Source organism: Neolamprologus brichardi, chromosome 19 (genome assembly GCF_056152115.1).
Source record: "Neolamprologus brichardi isolate AB-2024 chromosome 19, ASM5615211v1, whole genome shotgun sequence".
NCBI classification, from domain to species: domain Eukaryota; kingdom Metazoa; phylum Chordata; class Actinopteri; order Cichliformes; family Cichlidae; genus Neolamprologus; species Neolamprologus brichardi.
The window spans coordinates 2,883,935-2,903,071 of NC_142122.1; the positions used below are offsets into that span (position 1 = coordinate 2,883,935).

General features: G+C 41.1%; 1 protein-coding gene across 2 annotated transcripts; it reads right to left on the reverse strand.

The window, feature by feature from the left end:
* Positions 1-231: 231 nt before the first annotated feature.
* lck (LCK proto-oncogene, Src family tyrosine kinase) lies at positions 232-17,340 on the reverse strand. 2 transcript variants are annotated; one of them, XM_087832800.1, is made up of 13 exons: positions 17,185-17,340; positions 15,421-15,533; positions 14,825-14,885; positions 13,885-13,975; positions 12,142-12,240; positions 11,887-11,990; positions 8,690-8,839; positions 8,442-8,594; positions 5,714-5,893; positions 3,255-3,331; positions 1,492-1,645; positions 1,279-1,410; positions 232-1,188 (listed from the first exon to the last, which is right to left on the reverse strand). In XM_087832800.1, exons 2-13 carry the CDS (start codon positions 15,526-15,528, stop codon positions 992-994), a joined length of 1,506 nt encoding a protein of 501 aa, XP_087688926.1. In that variant the 5' UTR covers positions 15,529-15,533; positions 17,185-17,340; the 3' UTR covers positions 232-991. The 2 variants fall into 2 exon arrangements, with proteins under 2 accessions (XP_087688926.1, XP_087688925.1); XM_087832799.1 differs by having other exon boundaries at positions 1,279-1,645.
* Positions 17,341-19,137: the final 1,797 nt, after the last annotated feature.

Here is a 19,137-nt window from a genome sequence, read left to right on the forward strand (position 1 = left end):
CAAAAATGAATCGTTTAGGGGAAAAAATTACAGTACTTGGGGAAAGCCTCCCTATATTATTATTATTATTATGAAAAAGTGAGCTAGAACTGATGCTTTAATTAGTATAAACTAAACTAAAAGCAGTAAACCTACTCAAGCAAACCCACTCGGGAAAAGAAAACTAAATGGAAAACAAAAATTAAAAAGAAATAATAAATATATAGAAAAAACAAAAAAATTGTTGTAAACAGCATTTTAATGATGCAGCTGCTTTCTCCATATTTAATCAGAGGCACATTTCTCAAATATAAACGTCTGTGTTACGTAAATAAAATCCTACAATAAGCAAGTAGCGCTGCCCCTAAAATAAATACAGCATTGTAAAATATTATTTGCCTTTAAAACAAAATGCAGTACAAGTTTAAAGAACCCAAAATCAATGGAAGACTCAGAAGTTACCCCAAAACCTACAGTACTCGAGCAATAGCAATAGTTTGACGGCTCTCGTGATTTCAGGGTAACGCACTGCAACATCAGCAACGATAAACTAAAATAATGCACATGTCATCTGGTAACAAACAACATTCATGAACAACTTCTCTTTTTTTTACTGAAATTAAAACACTTTCAAAAACATTTATTAAACAGCAGAGGTAAAACACAGCTGAAGCAGTGAACAGTATTTACACGTTAACAACAAGCACCAGGAGAGCAGCTGCTTATCCAGCTACATCAGTCAGTCCCCAGTTAATTCAAGCAGCTTGGCGATCACTCTCCCCTCTGCTGCTGGCTCTGATCCAGCTGTTTCTGGTTCATATTCATAGTTCCACAGGTAATAGTATCATATCTAAGTGGTCACGTCAGAATATATTTGATGCAGAAACTTGGAAAATGTCTGCTATCAGTAGAAAGGCATGCATTCTTCTAAAGAAAAAAATCTAAATCCAGCATCCTCTGTCACAGGCTGGGCCTTAGTTTGAATCTGTTTATTGTATGTGTCTATTCCTAGCTATTCCTGGTATTGCCTCTCTGTGGATGTGAAGAAATCCTCCAGAACACTCCTCAGGTACTCGAACGTAGGTCTCTCCTCCGGATTCTCCTTCCAGCAGTGACACATGATGCTATAAAGAGCATCGGAGCAGTTGTCAGGCTGTGGCATTCTGTAGCTCCGCTCCAGGTTCTGGATTACCTCTGGGTTGGACATACCTGATAAAAAATAAATAAACAAATAAGAAATCAAATGTTTTTACAATTATTATTATTACTAGAATGAGTAATACGAGCGTGATCATTTACCAGGGTAAGGAATGCGTCCATATGTCACTATTTCTGTAAGGAGGATCCCAAATGACCACACATCAGATTTTATGGAGAAGGTGCCATAATTAATAGCTTCTGGGGCCGTCCATTTGATGGGGAACTTTGCACCTAGAAGATTAAACAAGAATCTATGAAATGTTCTGAAATAGAGCCGAAGAGATGCCGTGATGTAGGTAAAGCTGTTGCTACCTTCTCTCGCTGTGTATTCGTTGTCCTCTATGAGTCGTGCGAGTCCAAAGTCAGCAACCTTGCAGATGAGCTCATGAGAGACGAGAATATTGGCAGCTCGCAGATCTCGATGAATGTAATTTTTCTGCTCAATAAATGCCATGCCGTCAGCCACCTGCAGGGGGCAGCACAAGACAAAAGAAGCATGAGTGTGTGTCTGTGTGTGTTCAAGCACAAAATAAATGGCTGTGTACGGCCTGTGTGTATTTTAGCACTGTGCAATGTTCGTGTGTTAGACACATGAACCAGACAGATTCCCAAAGTAGGGAGTTGACTACTTCCTCGGGTCAGTTCTCTCTACCCTTTCACCTCTGTGCTCCACCCAGGTGCACAACACCAGCTCTACTTCCCAAAACAAAACGCTGCAGTCCTGGCTTTGCCTTCCCACAGACTGAGAGTTTATTACAGTGGCAGTCTGTGACTCATTCAGGTACAACACAGCTCATTTTGACCTATAAGGGACTCTGATAGTGCGCTCTGATGAATCAGGAAATTGATGCTAAGGATTTCCACAGAATTCACCACTCCGCAAACACAAATTATCTGATACATTTATGGCGATCTGTTCATTTCTCTCGTTTTATCTAATTTTTCTGAAGCTGCGGTGCATATTTCGGGCGTGAGAATGTGTCACATAGGCGAGGAGAAACCTGAGATGTACGTAAGCGGCAGCGTGACCTCCACCTCTACCTCTTTAAACCTCTTTACACCTTTGTTCCATTCATTTGATTGTGGCATGAAAGAAATAATGGAAAGCATTTAAAAAGTTCTTAAAACCACACTTAGATTTGTGGTTGCCACTCTCAAAATATTATGAGTAAAATCTCTAATTCCTCTAACTGCATGCATGTACTTTGATTTAAACATAAGGTAGGGTTGTGACCACAGCAATAAATCACATTTGTCTCTACGGTCCACTGCATGGTGGTTACAGTTACCACAAAATCTATCAGTGCATAACTGGCTTGAAAACGTTGATTCTGTAAAAATGCGTTCACTGCTGTGCACACGCTCCAGCCCTCTGCAGCGAGCTCTGAGGCGTTCGAGAATTTGCCTCTTGCACATCGAGAATCTCGTCAGGTTAGACTTCCTGTGGTTTTGTTTTCCATTCCCAAACCTACACATTTAACTTCTTTGACAGGTTATATTTCACAAAGTGGGAGTGGGTACAAATAGTAATATCTGCTTAAAATTTTGCAGCTGAAGCCAGTGTGAAGTCAGCAGTTGGCTGGTTTAGCTTCGCTTTGCATTAAGACGGGAAAGATAAGGAAGCAGTGTGTCTGACTTGAAAGAAGTTTCAACTACACTGTTTCGTTTTCGACCTAAGCTTATTATAATACTTTCACTGCCACATGTATTCGGTGGCAAAGGCCATACTTTAAAAATTTTAGCTACGTTGGCATCTTTGTGCAAATGTGTGATTAAAAAAATACAAGATAAAATGTTCAGGCAACAGCCCCCTTGTTCAGTGGTAATAAGCCTCTGTGGTATATGTGCCACAGTGTCTAGACCAGCCTGCATTCATCAACATGGTTTCACATCTGCGCGCGCACACGGTTCTGATATTATCACCAGATTAAACTAAGCCTCAACAGTGGGTACTTTAGTGGGTGGAAGTGCTGTGCCAGAATAATAGGAAGTGAAAAACGAAATCTTGTAAATAACTTGAAGAGAGGATGGAGAGAAGTGGGCAGATATATTCACTGTAACAATAAATGTCTTGCCTGAGATGACATCTCTATCAGGACGTTCATGGGCAAATTGCTCCCCTCTGTTGTTTTTAGGTAATCCACCAGGCTACCTGTAAGAAAAATATACAACTTAACTTTTCATTCATTCAAAAAGAATAACAGGTTGCATATGCAACAAAGATTAGGCAACAATGAATGCTAAAATGAATCCATGCACAGTGTTGCCAACGCCTCAGTAAGGAAAATCGCTATTGGCTGTCCTAAAAGTCGCTAGAAGTCGCTAAATGACGTCATCACCTAATTTGCATAATTGGTCATGCTAATGTAATTGTAATCTATGTTGTTGGAGAGAGAAATAACATCGTGGAAGAGACATAAAGTGAGTAAAAAACGTCCTAAATGCATTTAGAATTTATTTAGAACTACAAATTAAATTTATTTTAGCAATTATTGTTTTTTTATTTTTCCAACCCTGCTCCTTTACCCGGGCTTGGACCGGCAAAAGTGACCCGAAATAGGCACTCTGGTGGAGTTACTTTGTGTGTGTGTGTTTATAAGTAGTTTTAAACCTTGTGATCCACAAAACAGCATAAGAGTAAAAGAATAAAAGAAGAACTGACTGCGTTACAGCACCCGCTGCTTGTTGAGAGTAAAAGCGATATGCGCTTTCACGTCTTTTTTTTTTAGCGACTTTTTGTAGAAAAAAAGTCGCTAGGGGGTCTGAAAACTCGCTAAATATAGCAACAAAGTCGCTAAGTTGGCAACACTGTCCATGCACGGTCCACAAGACTAATGATATTTCCCTTTATCCACAAAAAAAGCCGTCGCGATCCTCCGCAGCCATAAATACAGCGAGCTGGACCAGAATAGCAACTCAAATCAGTGAACATATTACTTGGAGGAAGTAGAGACCATCAGTTAAGTTTCTGATAGCTGACTTTGTGTTGACTTTGATTAGCAGAGAACAATACCTCTGTGCACCACCCAACCAAGTCAGACCAAAGGAAATAGTTTCAGAGGAATGACTGTGCCAGGAAAGAAGAGGCAGTTACTCCTCCGCTTAAGTCCGGAAGACAGCTTTTGAAGTATGAGAACCAGGGTAAAGCTCTTTGTCAAGGTCACAAAGGGAAGCTGGGATGGTACGCCTGTTATTTTCCATCTTTGTTGTCTCTGATAATAAAAAAAGGGAGAAGCAGAAAAGATGGGAACTCCAGAGCCGTCCTTTCTTTTCACAACAGAAGCGACAATTGTGTCCCGTTAACATGTGGATCCCAGACAAAGACACGGCCTCACGTAGAACCAGCGCTGGTGGTTTGCAGGCTACTCACAGACGACTATACAAAGGCACACCATTCATCTCAGCTGTAGGCCCGTTGTTGTGTTTGTGACAGCATCTCTCTGGGCATTTTGCGATTGTTCCTCTCAGTGATAAATTTGTGTGCAGTAAACCTTTATTGAGAGTACTGAAACTGCTAACGTGATTTGTGATTCACTGCAATTCCTCATACGTTATGTAAGAGGAGAGGGGGAAAAGAGGAAGACACAGTGGCGAGATGCTGAACAAACTGTTATTCAAAGCGCTGCGGCGTGTTTGTTTACGGCCGCAGCGGTGCAGTGTGCCGACGTTTGTGCAAATGCGTCCCTGGAAAAGAGCCAGGCACCATCAGGGGTCTGTGTGAACAATAACACAGTGATTCATCCTCTCCTAATTTAACACCCTTCGTCTCAGACGGAGAGACTTCCCCTCCATGCGTAAACACCAGTAACCTGTCTGGAAGAGGCCCAGCAAAGAAGTGAAAGTTCATGTTTGCTTTGAAACATTTTAGCACCCAGCAGCGAAGACCACGAGGAGAAGCCGAAAATGGCCTGTCAGAGCTTGGCCTCTTCATCAAAGCAGCAAGTTTTGAGGGGAAGGGCCCGTGAGTTACTGCGGCTGCCTCATTCAGATTTCCTCACACGACTCGATTCATGTAAAAATGACAGAGCTTCATCTCTTATCAAAGATCAAAGTCAAACAAACAGAAGGGCAGCTGTGGATGAACCATCAAAACCTATTCTACTGATTCAACAGGCTCACTGAGGTGGAGCAGGTGTATGACGACATTATGACTCAGGGAGAAGAAGAAACGCATCGGGCTGCCCGCTCTTTTGTTCGAGCATGTGCTTTCACCCAAAGTCTGATAGGAGATCAACATGTTTAATCCTGAGCGTCTATAACAGCGCGAGAACTTACAACAGAAAGTCTTTTGTCTTTGCTGCAGGCACAGAGCTCACCCTGACAGGCTTAGACATATTTTAGATTACTTAATTGAATGGAAAGCTGGTGTGATTACAAACGCATATCTCTTTAATTTACCTTCAAATAGGAACTGCTCAGATTTATTTTCCTTTAATGCTTCAGCTGACGTGTGGAATTCCCTCTTGAGTGTTGGGCGCTACTAGCTCATTAGTAAAATTCTCCAGGTCGTGACACGTGTTGTGTTTCTGCCTACCATTTTCCATGTACTCGGTGACGATGTAGATCGGCTCCTGGGTAACCACCGCAAAGAGGCGGACGAGGCGAGAATGCTGCAGGTTCTTCATCATGTTGGCTTCTGCCAAGAAAGCTTCCACTGACATAGTGCCCATTTTCAGATTCTTGATTGCCACTTTCCTGTCGTTGTTGTAGACACCTGAAAACACATGGGCATATAGATATCACAGGGTTAACTCATGCTGGTGTTTACCAGTTAGCACTTTTTACTTTAGCATGTCAGAGCTGAAAAAATTGAGCTAACAAGTGTTTGAAGGGCCACTAGAGGCTGATTTAAAGAAAGTTAATCCCATCAGACTTGAGAGATGAAATAAACCTTCCCATAGTCTGGTGCAAAAACAGGTTTCTAACTCTTTCACTGTTTAAATCGTGGCAAGAGGACATGCAAACGCATGACTGTGGGTCGAAGTTTGAAAAAGACAAAAGAAGTGTTATATAAATACACATCCATTTAGCCTTTGGAGTTACACATTACAAGGGTGTGTCTGTTTTGAGTGTCTTAATATTTAATCTGTTACCCACCACCAGTCCAGTATCTGTGCAGTGCACCAGCACAGACTATGACTTCAACTTGCTGAGCGGTTTGTCAGTGAGATGGCTAAAATGAAGTGGGCGACTCCACGTTTGCCGTTGATTAAATAACATTGAATGCTAAATCATTACTTTTGTGTGCGGCCATGACTAACAAGTCAAGTCAAATGTTAGAGTGCTGCTCGAAAAAAGTCACCCATCTTTGCATATTCGCAGACTCTCCCACTGGTTGATCTTTATCTATAAATCTCTCCTTGGGCTGGTTCCATCTTATTTATGTGTTTATATGTGTAAAAACCACAACCAATACAGCCTTCATTCGCACAATATCATACAATTGATTGTCCCAAAAATCAGAACAGAATTGGGGGAAAAAGGCTTTTAAATACGCTGCCCCTGCTTCCTGGAATAATCTGCAGAAGGAACTGAAATGATCAGAATTGGTTACCTTGAGAGAACAGCTCTTTTACTCAGTGTGATTGTTTCTAATGTACTCTTAATTTGATCTGTTATTGTATATTTTACACATGTTGGTGCGGGATATTGTATTTGTTTTAAATGTTATATACCTATGTGGTATGTGACTTTTGTTGCCATGATGCCAGGTCTCTCTTGGAAATGAGATTTTAATCTCAATGAGATTTTTTACCTGGATAAATAAAGGTCTAATAAAAATATAGTGTAAGGTAAAGACCCTAGAATAATACAGAGAAAACCCAAGAATCTGATGACCTCCTATGAGCAAGCACTTGGTGGCTCAAAAGCTCAGCTTTAACAGGAAGAAGCCTCTGACAGAACCGGGCTCAGGGCAGCCGTCTGGGGTTGAGGGTGAGGGGAGGAGCGTTTAAAGCTGAATGGAGAAATGCGGTGTATAAAAATGTTTGCAGGCTCAGTGCTTCTGAAAATGAAATCATTGTGGGTGTAACAACAGAAGATTTATTATCACACAGCACCAATCCCATTTGGTAAAGCTGTCTTTTAATAAGATGTTTTATCTTTATTTTATTGTCTTTTTTCCTTCCCTGTGATGAATGATTTATATCATATCGTGCCAAATATGTCAAACAAAGCAAAGTCAGCAGGACTCCACTCTTTTATCCACAATCAAATATTAGATTATAACCCTGAAGTGATTGACAAACAAAGCTACGCCTCTACTCCAACTAAGAATGTTCTGTTCTGTCCACACGAGTAATTAAGCCCGTCTAGTTGCCGGCTGGTGATTTGACGACTCTAAACACAGCTCTTTTGTCACCAGTGGAGCGATTCGACGTGGGCCAGGCGAGCAACAGTTTTTGAATGGCTTTCATGCAAACAGGTTCTCATTCCAGCTCTGGAACACTGACACCCTCCTCATGCCAACTAAAGCCACAACCGAGCAGTTTCACTTTCAGTTACACAAAGCGCTGAACAATTCACACCAAACACGAAGTGCAGCGACACTGTGAGCAAATTATTTTTACTATTCAAAGCATGTCTCTGCCCCTTTTATCTACTATGGAAATCTCGTTAGAAAATGTATTTGTTTATTTTCATGTGCATGTGTATAAACATGTCAAAGCCAGTGACAGTCGCACCCACAATTCAAGAATGTCACTGAACCGATGTTTGGATGAGGATGAAGAAACAAACAGAGCTCTGGCTACATGGGAGCAAACATTGTAAGTATAAAGTGGCTGTGAGTGGAGACGTTCCATGGTTGGTAATGTTTAGCTCTTAAAGAGAGGTTTGTTTGGGATGTTAAATGGTGCTGGCAAATGAGGATGGGGAATAGAGGGAAAGTTACCCCTGCAATTCAGTAATAATGGGGTTGTGGTACAGATCAGCTCAACTGATACCCATGTGATCCAAACACTTTGAGTCTTGTTTACCTTAATCCTTCACAGGGAAGCCAGATTTATGCTGCTTGAGCGATGTTGTGTAACACGGTTAATACCTCCCATCACTCTTCAGTTAACCAGCTCAAACAAGCCTACAATTAAGACTGCATGGAGGAAACGCTTCTGCATACACTGCAGAAAAACCCTGGCGAAAACTTTCTGGCAGCCACGCAGTCAAGGCCACAACCAGATTGAGCAACTGGGCTTTGTACACACGATCTTTTTCTGCAAAATTCTGCAAACCTTTAAAAGTCATGCAAATGGAAATGCACTTACCCATCCAGACTTCTCCAAACTGCCCAGCTCCGAGCCTGCGTTCCAGTTTCAGGGACTCACGAGGAATCTCCCACTCGTCCTGCCACCAGGGCTTCTGCGGCGCCCTCGACTGACATGGTTTCACCAGCTTTGTGCACAGCCCGTCTGCATCACCTGGATGACAAAGAAAAGAAACGTATAAAATGATTAGACTGAAGACCCCACAGTAACGAGCAATATCGATAATCCCCTCAAGAGGCTGTACGCACGTGAGTGATGCTGGATGAGCTCCTTCAGCGAGTTGAAGGATATCTTCGCTGTGATGTAGAAGCCACCATTGTCCATGTTGCGGATCCTGTAGTGCTTCACTCCTTCACCTGTGTTATGGTCCAGATCTCTCACTGATAACGAGTATGATCCTGGAACAGGAAGTTAGAACCATCATGATTTACTCTAACTAAGCTTTTCACTGTCAGACACTGACGGCTTTCCAAAATACATCATCCACTACAATGCATGGAATTAGTAGCTAATGCATTGGAAATGTCAATATTAATACATCAGTACATTAGTACTATTAAACATTTTCTCATAATATAGACAAAGTTTAATGTTAAAATGGCCTTTGAAGCAGAAATAATGTTGCTGATTCGCTCTGCGTAGATTTGCAACATCGTGACAGCTTTAATGCTTAAAGTTGCTAATCTGATCATTTTTACCAACCAGGAGCATCGAAAGTCCTTTCCAGCTGACAAACCTGAGATACATGCACTATCTACTCCCATGTAACATAAAAATGTTTGCTTTGTTTCCCATAACGCTTTGAACAGGAAGCATATTGGTGTCATGGAGTTGTTATAGCTTGAACACACGTGGTAACCTCTGGGGCTTGAAAATTAAGAACAGGCTTTGATGATGCAGTATTAGGGTCTCAGCTGTTTTGAGTGACGGGTCGATAATACGTGTAGCTTCTAGCTGTCTTCCAGGTGTCACCTCACCCGCTTCCTGTCACCGAAATGGACTTTTTGAGCATGTTTGCTGCCATGTTAACAGACCGTCCAGGAAACTCTTCCAGTTTTTCGGTGAGTGACTTACTAACAGTGAGTAGCTGTGTGTGCATCTGGATACATCTTGGCAATTAAGCTAGCTAATATAGCACTCACAGCCAGTGTTGGGAAGGTTACTTTTAAAATGTATTCCATTACAGATTACAGAATACATGCCCCAAAATGTATTCTGTAACGTATTCCGTTACGTTACTCAATGAGAGTAACGTATTCTGAATACTTTGGATTACTTAATATATTATCATGCTGTTTACAACTACATGAATGTACTATTGCTGTGATTTATTACTGTTACTGAAGGTCCGCGGCTCCGAACCGTAGTAAAGGGACCTCTGGCTAATACGGTGGGTTGGTGTCGGGCTCGTAGCCGAAAACTAGCTTTACTTTGTTGTCTGGGTCAACTTTGCTAGCAGAGACAAAGAGAGGCGTTGAAAGGCTGCTCCAAAAGAACTTATTGTTTTTGGAGGAAAACACGAACACGGTGTACAGTCGAGTCTTAATAGCTTACTTACAACTGGGCTCGTCAGGCTCTCTTCTTGGCTGCAGTGGTTATTATTATATTTACATGCTTCCAGCTCCCGTTTTTGCTCGATGACAGCTCGTACTTTTCCTTTTTCTCCCTCCCTCGCTCACAGACACATAACGGGTATGGCAGTCCATTCTCCCTGCAGCACGGACTACACTGCCCATGATGCTACATTCTTTAGAGCTATACATGCAACATTCTGCCTATTAGCTTAGCACAACAACAACAAAAGGCCTCTCTCACCCAGGTAACACGCAGAGAGAGCGTCACCCTGTAACCATGGCAACCGTAACGCTGCCGCCTGGAACAACAGAACGTAGCTGTCAAACAAAACCCAAACAGTCCTGACCCGCGACAACATGAAACAGGGAAGCACCGCCGTGTAATCCATTTATTTCAACAAAGTAACTGTATTCTAAATACCACCTTTTTAAACGGTAACTGTAACGGAATACAGTTACTCATATTTTGTATTTTAAATACGTAACGGCGGTACATGTATTCCGTTACTCCCCAACACTGCTCACTGACTATATCAAAGATGGCGGACATGATGGGGTGATAGTGGTGTTTGCAAGCAGACTACAGTTTTCTCAGTGAGAAGCAGCCCCAGCTCTAGTCTCTGTTAACAGTTTCCTGGTGGTTTTATGGGTTTAGTCGCTGGTTTTTGGTGAGATTTTCGATTTGTTGAGTAAAACATTACCGTAAGTCCATTTTGTAAAGTTTTATCATTCTAAGTGTCAGAGAGCGGGTTTATCGAGAGGATGCTCATTGGGTAACGACTTGTGGTTTTCATATTAGCGCTCAACCATCTGGTCCAAGTATTATCACTCATTGCTCCGCAATAGTGAAGGCCATAATGCCGAACTTCAAGCTGAAAAACATAGTTGTGCAATCATCCATCTTTTATACACAGCTTATGTTTTATTCAGCTGAAGGTGAGAGTTTGAATCCTGTTACATTTCTGAAAATTTACCGCTTTAAAAGTGTGAGAAAAAAGGATTTACAAGCAACTAAATGATGCAACCATCACTCGATTAAGCTGAAGAAGAAAGCATGACAATGATTCTCAGACAGGTTTTGGTTTACGTGGCTGGGGTCCTCTTGTAAAGCTTAATGCACATATGGGAACACCCCTCAGTAACCAGCCTACACTGTAGAGATGCTGGTGGGGTCGTCTTTTTGTTGGAAATGATTTGGGTGGATTTTTATTGTTTTATGTGTCATGAGATTTATTTACTATGAGTCTGGGATAAATAAAGATTGATTGATTGTAATAATTTATATTTTATAGTCATTTTACTACAATGCATAGAAACATCAGTTTTCTCACAAAATGTGAGTCACCGTGTGTTCCAGCGTGTTATGAGTCAGAGTTAAATATCTGTGGTAATCACACTGTACTGCGTTGTTCTGTGAGGCTGTACGTGGGCACAGTCGAGTACTTTAACAATTATAATTAATTCGACGACGTTAAAAAAGCACAGTGTAGACCGCCGTACAGAAGTGTGTGTCAGTGGCTAAAATAATGAATCGTGGCACACTTCAGGGGGGTGAGCATTCAGCAGTCGTGGCTTCATTTCCAGTGAAATTAATGCAGCGTGTAAGTCATATTTTTATTTTGAGCAAGAAGCAGGAAGACAAAACTGAGACGAAACAGATGAGACAAATTGGGAAACAGGTAGTGGGATTACGGGAAATGCACGTAATAACCAAACCGACTGCTACTGAGGAAACCAGTCATATTGTTCATGATCTCACTTGTTCCATTTATTAAAGGTTTAAAATGTGACATATAGCATTTAAGTGCATCTCAATGTGAAGTAAAACAGACTGCTGATCTGCGCGGTCGGTTTTCTGTAGAGCATTTTACCTTTGGCGGTCTCGCTCTCTCGAATCAGGAAGGAACCCTGCGTATTCCCAGGAGCGAGGAGCAGCCTCATGGCTTCGTTTCTCGAAATGTTCCTGAAGAACCACCTGCAGCGCAAACACACCATATGCTTCACACTTTGAGCTAACCACTTCCCTTCCCTCAGGGACACATAATGCATTGTATGACATGAAAATGTGTTGAGGTTGAATGACGTGGCTTTGAAAGGCGTGTCAGCGTGCTTCCTGTGTGACGTACGGTTCGGTCTCCACGGTGGACAATGCGACAAAGTTGTAGGGGATGTAGCCCTGCTGGCCTGTGGTGAGAGACTCTGCCAGATACCATTCTGGATCATCCCTGCATGTCAGAAGAGTCTGAGTTAGTTATCATAGCCGTGATGTGTGTCACGCAGCTTCAGAAAGCAGGTTCAGTTCAACCCCAAAAAGGCCTCAATAGTCTTTACGTGAATAAAATGAAGCGCATCGCTGGGAGGGAGAAAAATGTGTTGCTCTGTGTAAAAGACGCTGAAGGGAAAGAAGGATGCTCAGCACAGACTTAATTGTAAACGGCCCTAAAAATTAAAGATTTAAGATCTTGAGCTACATAAATGAATCTTGTTATGTCGTTGGAGTTCTGCCTAAAATCATTAACGATTGTCACATGTTTTAATACAATATGAGCTAGCAGTCGTGCCAGGAAGTTATGTTTTCTATGTCACAAACATATTTTTTACTAAAAAACTGGTAAATCTCGCTACATTAAGTGTGCATGCAGAACACTAGCTTTTTATATTTTGATATATTAAGTTTCACTTTCAAGCAAAAGATTATTTTCTTTTCTTCGTACATACACATATTCGAATGAGTTTCTATTGCACATTTTTATATTTACCTACATATATATAGTGCAGTATGTCATATGGCTTTATTTCCTTTGCTGTTATATATATGTTTTTCTCTTGTTGTTAACGTTTGTGTTTCCTCTTTCAAACCCGCGAAATCACACGTCTGAATTTTTTGGGGGCATTTTTTTTTGCATTTATTCAATTTTCACCAGCACACAGCGACAGGAAGTGTTGGGTGAGATCATGTAGTCACAACATCTCCCATCTGAAAATATAACTATCTAAACATATCTAAAACATATGCCGTGTATTTACAGTGGGTGCTCGGCGGTCCGGCAGACCCGCAGCTGTGTGCAAGTATGAGTAAAAGCTGAATTTAAGTCATTTGCAAATAAGTTAATCCCAATATTTAACTGCAAACGTACAAAGACAATATAGCAAATGATAAAATTAAAAAATATGCTCAATTTAAATTTGGCGTCAACAATACATTAAAAGCAAACGTGGGGACAGAGCCGTTAGAGACTGGAAAAACTGTGTAATACGGGAAAAAGTTGGTGGAACATGAAGCTAGAAATGTTAATTAAACACGATCGTCACGCAGATGTTTTCTAATTTAAGTCTTTATCTGAGTCTTTCGTATTTAACGCTAGGGCGAGGCTGAGCACCTGAAATATCGATACCCGTGATCTAAAAACACCACAGCCATCTTTTGGTGTAGTAAACAATGCAGGTGACAGACGTTCTTGCTTTTTTTAGCAAAACACTGCTACTCTGTATTATTATTACAGCAGCTTGGCTTCTTGTGGTCCAGATGTGTCAGCCATTCCAAAAACAAGATCACCCAGCTGTTCCAATCAACAAACAAAAACGAGATTTCACTTTCAAAACTGCAACGATTGATTTTCTCGTTTTCCTAACATACACAGAGTCACGATACACAGTGGAAAGTGTGTCAGTCCCAACTTTTTCAAACATAAAGTCAAAATGAGTGTATATATAGTTAAAAACAAAACAATGTTACAATCATCAGTTAAATGTCCTGCTGTTAAGGTTTTATAGCTTATGCTGCACTATTTACGGGGTGAGTGGATGATGGACCAGATTAGTTCTTGGTTTCGTTGCAAGACATTGCTGTGTGTTTAAAAGCAGATTACTTGTTGAGGATCTTGAGTTTGTCTCCTTTGTCGAAGCCGAGGTCGCCGTCGTGAGTGGGCTCGTAGCTGTAAATGGCCACCACGACGTTGACTGCAAGACAAAATTTGTAGTTTTAGATACAATTTTACTTACAATTAACATGAAAAGCTTATGTCGAGCTTATTTTAATCTATTCCATTTTACATATGTGACAAAGACATGTGGGGCCCTTTCACGGCGGCACATTGTAATGCAAAGACCACCCGACATTACACAGAAAAAGCCAACGATCGCCTGTGAGCGTGAGCTATGGCGATGGCGAATGACCCTAATTGAAGATTTATTTATAGGGCAAGATAAAGGCATTATAAATTGTTGTCTTTTCATTATTTATAGAACTAACTCCAACTTAGAGGCTAAAAATATAATAGATAAACTAGCGGAAGCTGTTTCCTGCATGAGGAAGTGAATCATCATAAAAAATGTGTCACTACAGGATTTACTGTAACTACTTGCTGCAACTGATCCTGGATCACATTCATTATTACACAAAGGACCCAGGAGACAAAGTGTGGCTGTGGTACTTGAGTACACAATAAGCCCAAAGTTACTTGAATAATTTCGTGCATACTTGGTCATATTTGTGTAAACAGCAAGAGGAGCCACCGCGGAAACCAGAGAATGGAAAGCAAATGGAAAACTTTGTGTTCATAAACAATGAAATGGAAAGATTTATAATGTGATGGGATGAGGGGAAAGTCCAGATGTACTGACACTGACATAAAAAAAACCTTTAATTATATTACATAATTAAGTATACAGTTATTTTCACATTGTACTCATGCAGTGCATCTGTTAGCTCACAGGACAATGTCTGAAGTGCTAAATAATTAAAAATGGATTTAACTCCATCAGGATAAGTTTATAGACACACAGACGCAGAAAAATAAAACGTATTACCTGGTAAAGGTGATGTAGGCGGTGTCATCTGCGATGGATATGGAATCAGCTGATCTGTGTACTGGGAACGAATAAACAAGATTCAATTTCCATTTTATACTTTGTAAGATTTGTGCGGTCAAACAAGACGCCATCGCACGTCACTGTAAGACCGTGATGGTGTCTTGTTTCATACGTGGATCGTGACGGTAAAGTGGTTTGATTTTTTTTAAACTTCCAGGTGAAATCTCTGAGTTACACCACACACACACACATGTGGTTTTCTCCTTTACTTCTGTCATTTCCAGTCTAATGGGAAATCTAATCTCAGAGAGGAAACAAACAACATTGGACGGATAGTTATGCCCGCATTTAGTTACACAACCAAAAGGAAACTTTCCTCACAGTTATGTAAGTTACACAGAAATATACGACAATAATCAACAACAATCCACACAACACAAAATACACTGTGGGTTTACAGCTTATGTGTTTGTCCCCCAAGTGGTCATTCACACTCACCACAAACCAGAAGCTTTTCATGTATGGACGCTCATTCATGTGCACCAACGCACTCACACTAATGTGCACATGCTACACACAAAACAAACACTTACTGGGTTGCATGATTGTGGCGGTATGGGACAGTTGCAGTGTTCGCAGATTTCATCCAAGTTCTCGATCCAGTCGCTGTCTGAATAGTCCGAACTGCAGTTGCAGCCCATCTTTTCTGCACGGCGGAAACTTGTGGTTATTTTTTAAAATGCAATGCTCATAAAACGGGAACAACAAATTAGCAGTGGAAGAGATGGCATCTTAGATTCACCGACGAATGATTCCACATCGCTTTACAACCACATATTATAATCAGGGTTAGGGTTATAATCAGGATTTAAAATGATGCAAGTCAAATTCTCTTGGAAAATCTAAAGAAAAGCAGTATGAGTAAATCTTTTTTGGCTAAATTTGAAACTGTGTGCTCTAAAAAGCTTTTGCTTCCGAAAACTGCTTCAGTCGGATGTGACTGAGGGCCTCGCCTCAAAATGGAGCCTCAGAGGTAAATCGGGCTCAGAAATAAGAGTCTGAGACCTGAAGGGACTTTTTTAAATGCTACCCTGCGTCAGTTAAACAAAATCACATCCAGAACTGACACAGTTTTGCTATAATGTTCAATGTTCAGTCACATCGGGCCGTTTCCTGCTCTCATTCTGGAGAAAGTAAAGCAGGCCCTGCAGAAGTGTACCAGCGTTAATCTGGTATAATCCAGCATCTGCACGTGCTCTGTATTGTGTTTTAGACTGGTACTCTGTATGAACCGGCTTTCTCAGGCTCGCTCGGCTCCCACCAGACCATTCGTGGAAGAAGGTCAGTGGGCCAATCGCAGCAGCCGTCTGTCCCAAAGGCTCAAAGCCGTGAGAAAAATCTGGAGAGGTCTCAGCCGGCAGTAACAGCCCACTACTGCCCCGAGACCCCAAGAGAGGAATCACAGAGGGATCATAAAGATGTTTTTATTTTATCATCAGCACTCCTACACTTACTGACACACACTCGGGGAGTAATACAAGTCAGCATTTTCCACTGAGGGGTTACCCTCTGCTTTTTATCATCGACATCTGAAGGCTTTTCCAAAATCATACTGATGGTTGTTGTTATTGTTTCCAATGTAACCAAGGCTACTTCAGATATTAAGTGTACCAGAAATGATGCGATGAACCAAGATTTTAAGACTTTTGACTTCAGTCACTCGTTGTCAGTTCAGAAGCTTGAAGAAACAAACCATAAAAAAACATATTTTTTGTAAAAAATAATAGATTTTAATAGAGTGGAATAGATATTCGATAGATTTAAGTTTTTATGAAAATTGCTGGGACACCATTTAAACAGTTAAATTTATTTACCGTTTTAACAGTTGTCATTGTCGACATTGTTTCCATATACAGACAAACTTTTATAGGAAGTGTCAACTTTGTATCAAAATACTTTAATACCCAAACTTGAAGATGTTATTTAAAGACAGATTAATAAAGTAGATTTACAGAAGCGTTCGTATTTCATTACAAGAAAACGGTTTGTTCTTTTGTGGTCACATCTTCCCTGTAATGCAGATTTATATCAACAGAGGAGATAACCAGTAACTGAAGGCGCTTTGTTACTGTTGTGAAGCAGGCTGAACATTATTCATTTATTTCTGTATTTATTTTTGCCATTTTTTAAGTTCATAGAAAAGTCCAAATTTGAAAACAAGCCCCAGATTTATGTAGAATATTTGCTTTAAGACAAGAAAGGCGTTTAAATCCTTTCCTGTTACACCTTTATCACAGATTCACTTTACTTCTTTGACCTAATCTTAAAGTAAGAAGAATCACACGTGTGAAACTCACCTCTTTGGATATGAAACGTCTCCTCAAGCGTCCAATAATGTCAGATTTCAGGTGCCGCCATTGGGAAATTTTATTTAAATCTTCTTTTTTTTTAAAAAGAGCTGTTTAAGTGCAGCAAGCAGGTTTTTCAGCACTTGAGTCTAGGTGTGAAGATGTCATCATCCGCTTCTCTTATTATAACACTATCACAGGAGCACTTATGCTGCGCCTGCATGCACGCATGCGCACTGTGGAGGGGAGCAACCCAGAGAGTTTCCTGTCGTTGAAAGGTTGAGGGTTGCTCTGCAGGCTTTTAACAGGTGCTTACTATGCAGCTGTGTGAGAGCAAGGGGGAACGTTATGGGCTCGGTAAAGGGGTCAGGACAGCACCTTTCCCAAACACGGAACAAGACGTGAATTTTCCAAAACAGTTTAGAGACGGGGGGGCTTTTGTAGGCCGCGCTTTTGTGTCGCTCGCTGTTTGCATTTAACGTGCGAGTTGCTGACCTTTAAAGTAAAGAGCATCTTCAGTGTGCAGCTGAGGTGTTGGTCCAAAAGATATTTGAATATCTTGCAGCACTCGGGACAGTTGCATTTCCTGTGTGGTGGTTTTATGCCGCAGGTGTTAAGTCAACAAGACTACAAAGTTTTCTTTTTTAGTCAAACATGTGGTTTGAGGATATTCTTGTCTGTGGCCAAAAAAGGCTTTAAAATTAACCTTTGGTCTTAGTTTACTCAGCTTACTGTTAAAAAACTGAAAATATAAAGAGAAAAGCCTCGTCACAAGCTCCACGTCTCCTTTATAGAACATTTTGTAACATACGATCATAATTTTAGCTCTTATTTTGCTAGCAGGCTGTCTCATGCTCACATTTCTGCTCGAGAGAAGGCATAAAGTAAAAACCTCTCCGGCTGTTAACACCCTCTAAGCCTGTGCTGTCGCATTTTCGACGTTTCATACAACTCTAGCCGTGGACCGCATCTCTTCTCTTGTGGTGAACGTCTGCTGCTACATAGCGCGCACTGGCAGGAAGTCAGTCCAAACATTACAGGAAGTGCACAGAAATATGTGCTTAGAAGACTGCCACAGCATAGATTAAGTCTCACTCATGATGAAACCACCTGAGTTCACTCTTTTTTCCGTTAAAGTGCAGAGTATAAATCTAGGAGGATGTGTGAAATGTGCTTCATTTTTCTTTTATTTTAAATTTTAAGTGATGTAAATAGGTGCATGTGACTGAAAATAAAGTCTAATCATCCAAGAACTCTTCTTTGATGAGTGCTGGGAGAAAAAGTGTCCCGCCATGTTTGGAGATCAGCTTTGTGCAGGCCTTCTGGAGCTTTAAGGGTATTCCTTTCTCCCTCTCGACCACAGTTGTCACTACTTCCAAATGTGGTTGGAAATCACATTCTGTTACGCAATCAAACTGCGATGCTATCAGTGTGCAGAAAGTTTTCCAGACCTCCTACCTCCTGCTACATGATGCAGGTGCTGGCCTCTTTCATGAATGTAAATGAGGGCTCTTTTTTTTGCCTCTAGTGCTTACTCATGTGCATCATGTAGGCTTACTTGGCTTTATGATAAACAGATGGATTATTATTCTTTATTTACACTGTAATATCTTCTGCTGGTTTGATGGCGAGCAGAAAGATACGGGCGAAAAAGGGTCACGGGAAAGTATCTACAGGGCAAAGAATGAGCAGCCTGAGAAACACAAGTCTGCAGCCCTTTATTCTGAAAGTATTCACTCAAGAATACGGCCTCAAGCCGTAGTACTTAATCCTCTGTGTCTTCCATATGATACTCATTTCCATGTGTCTAACTATTGAGGTCCCGTGACCCACATGAGATCACACAACTCCTGAAGTATGCCACTTGTGATCATTTCAACAGTCTTAGTTGCGCTCTCATTTAACGCGGCGTCCGCGCTCTGCCAAGGCATATTTGGTGTCGAGCTTGACTACGTCTGCTTC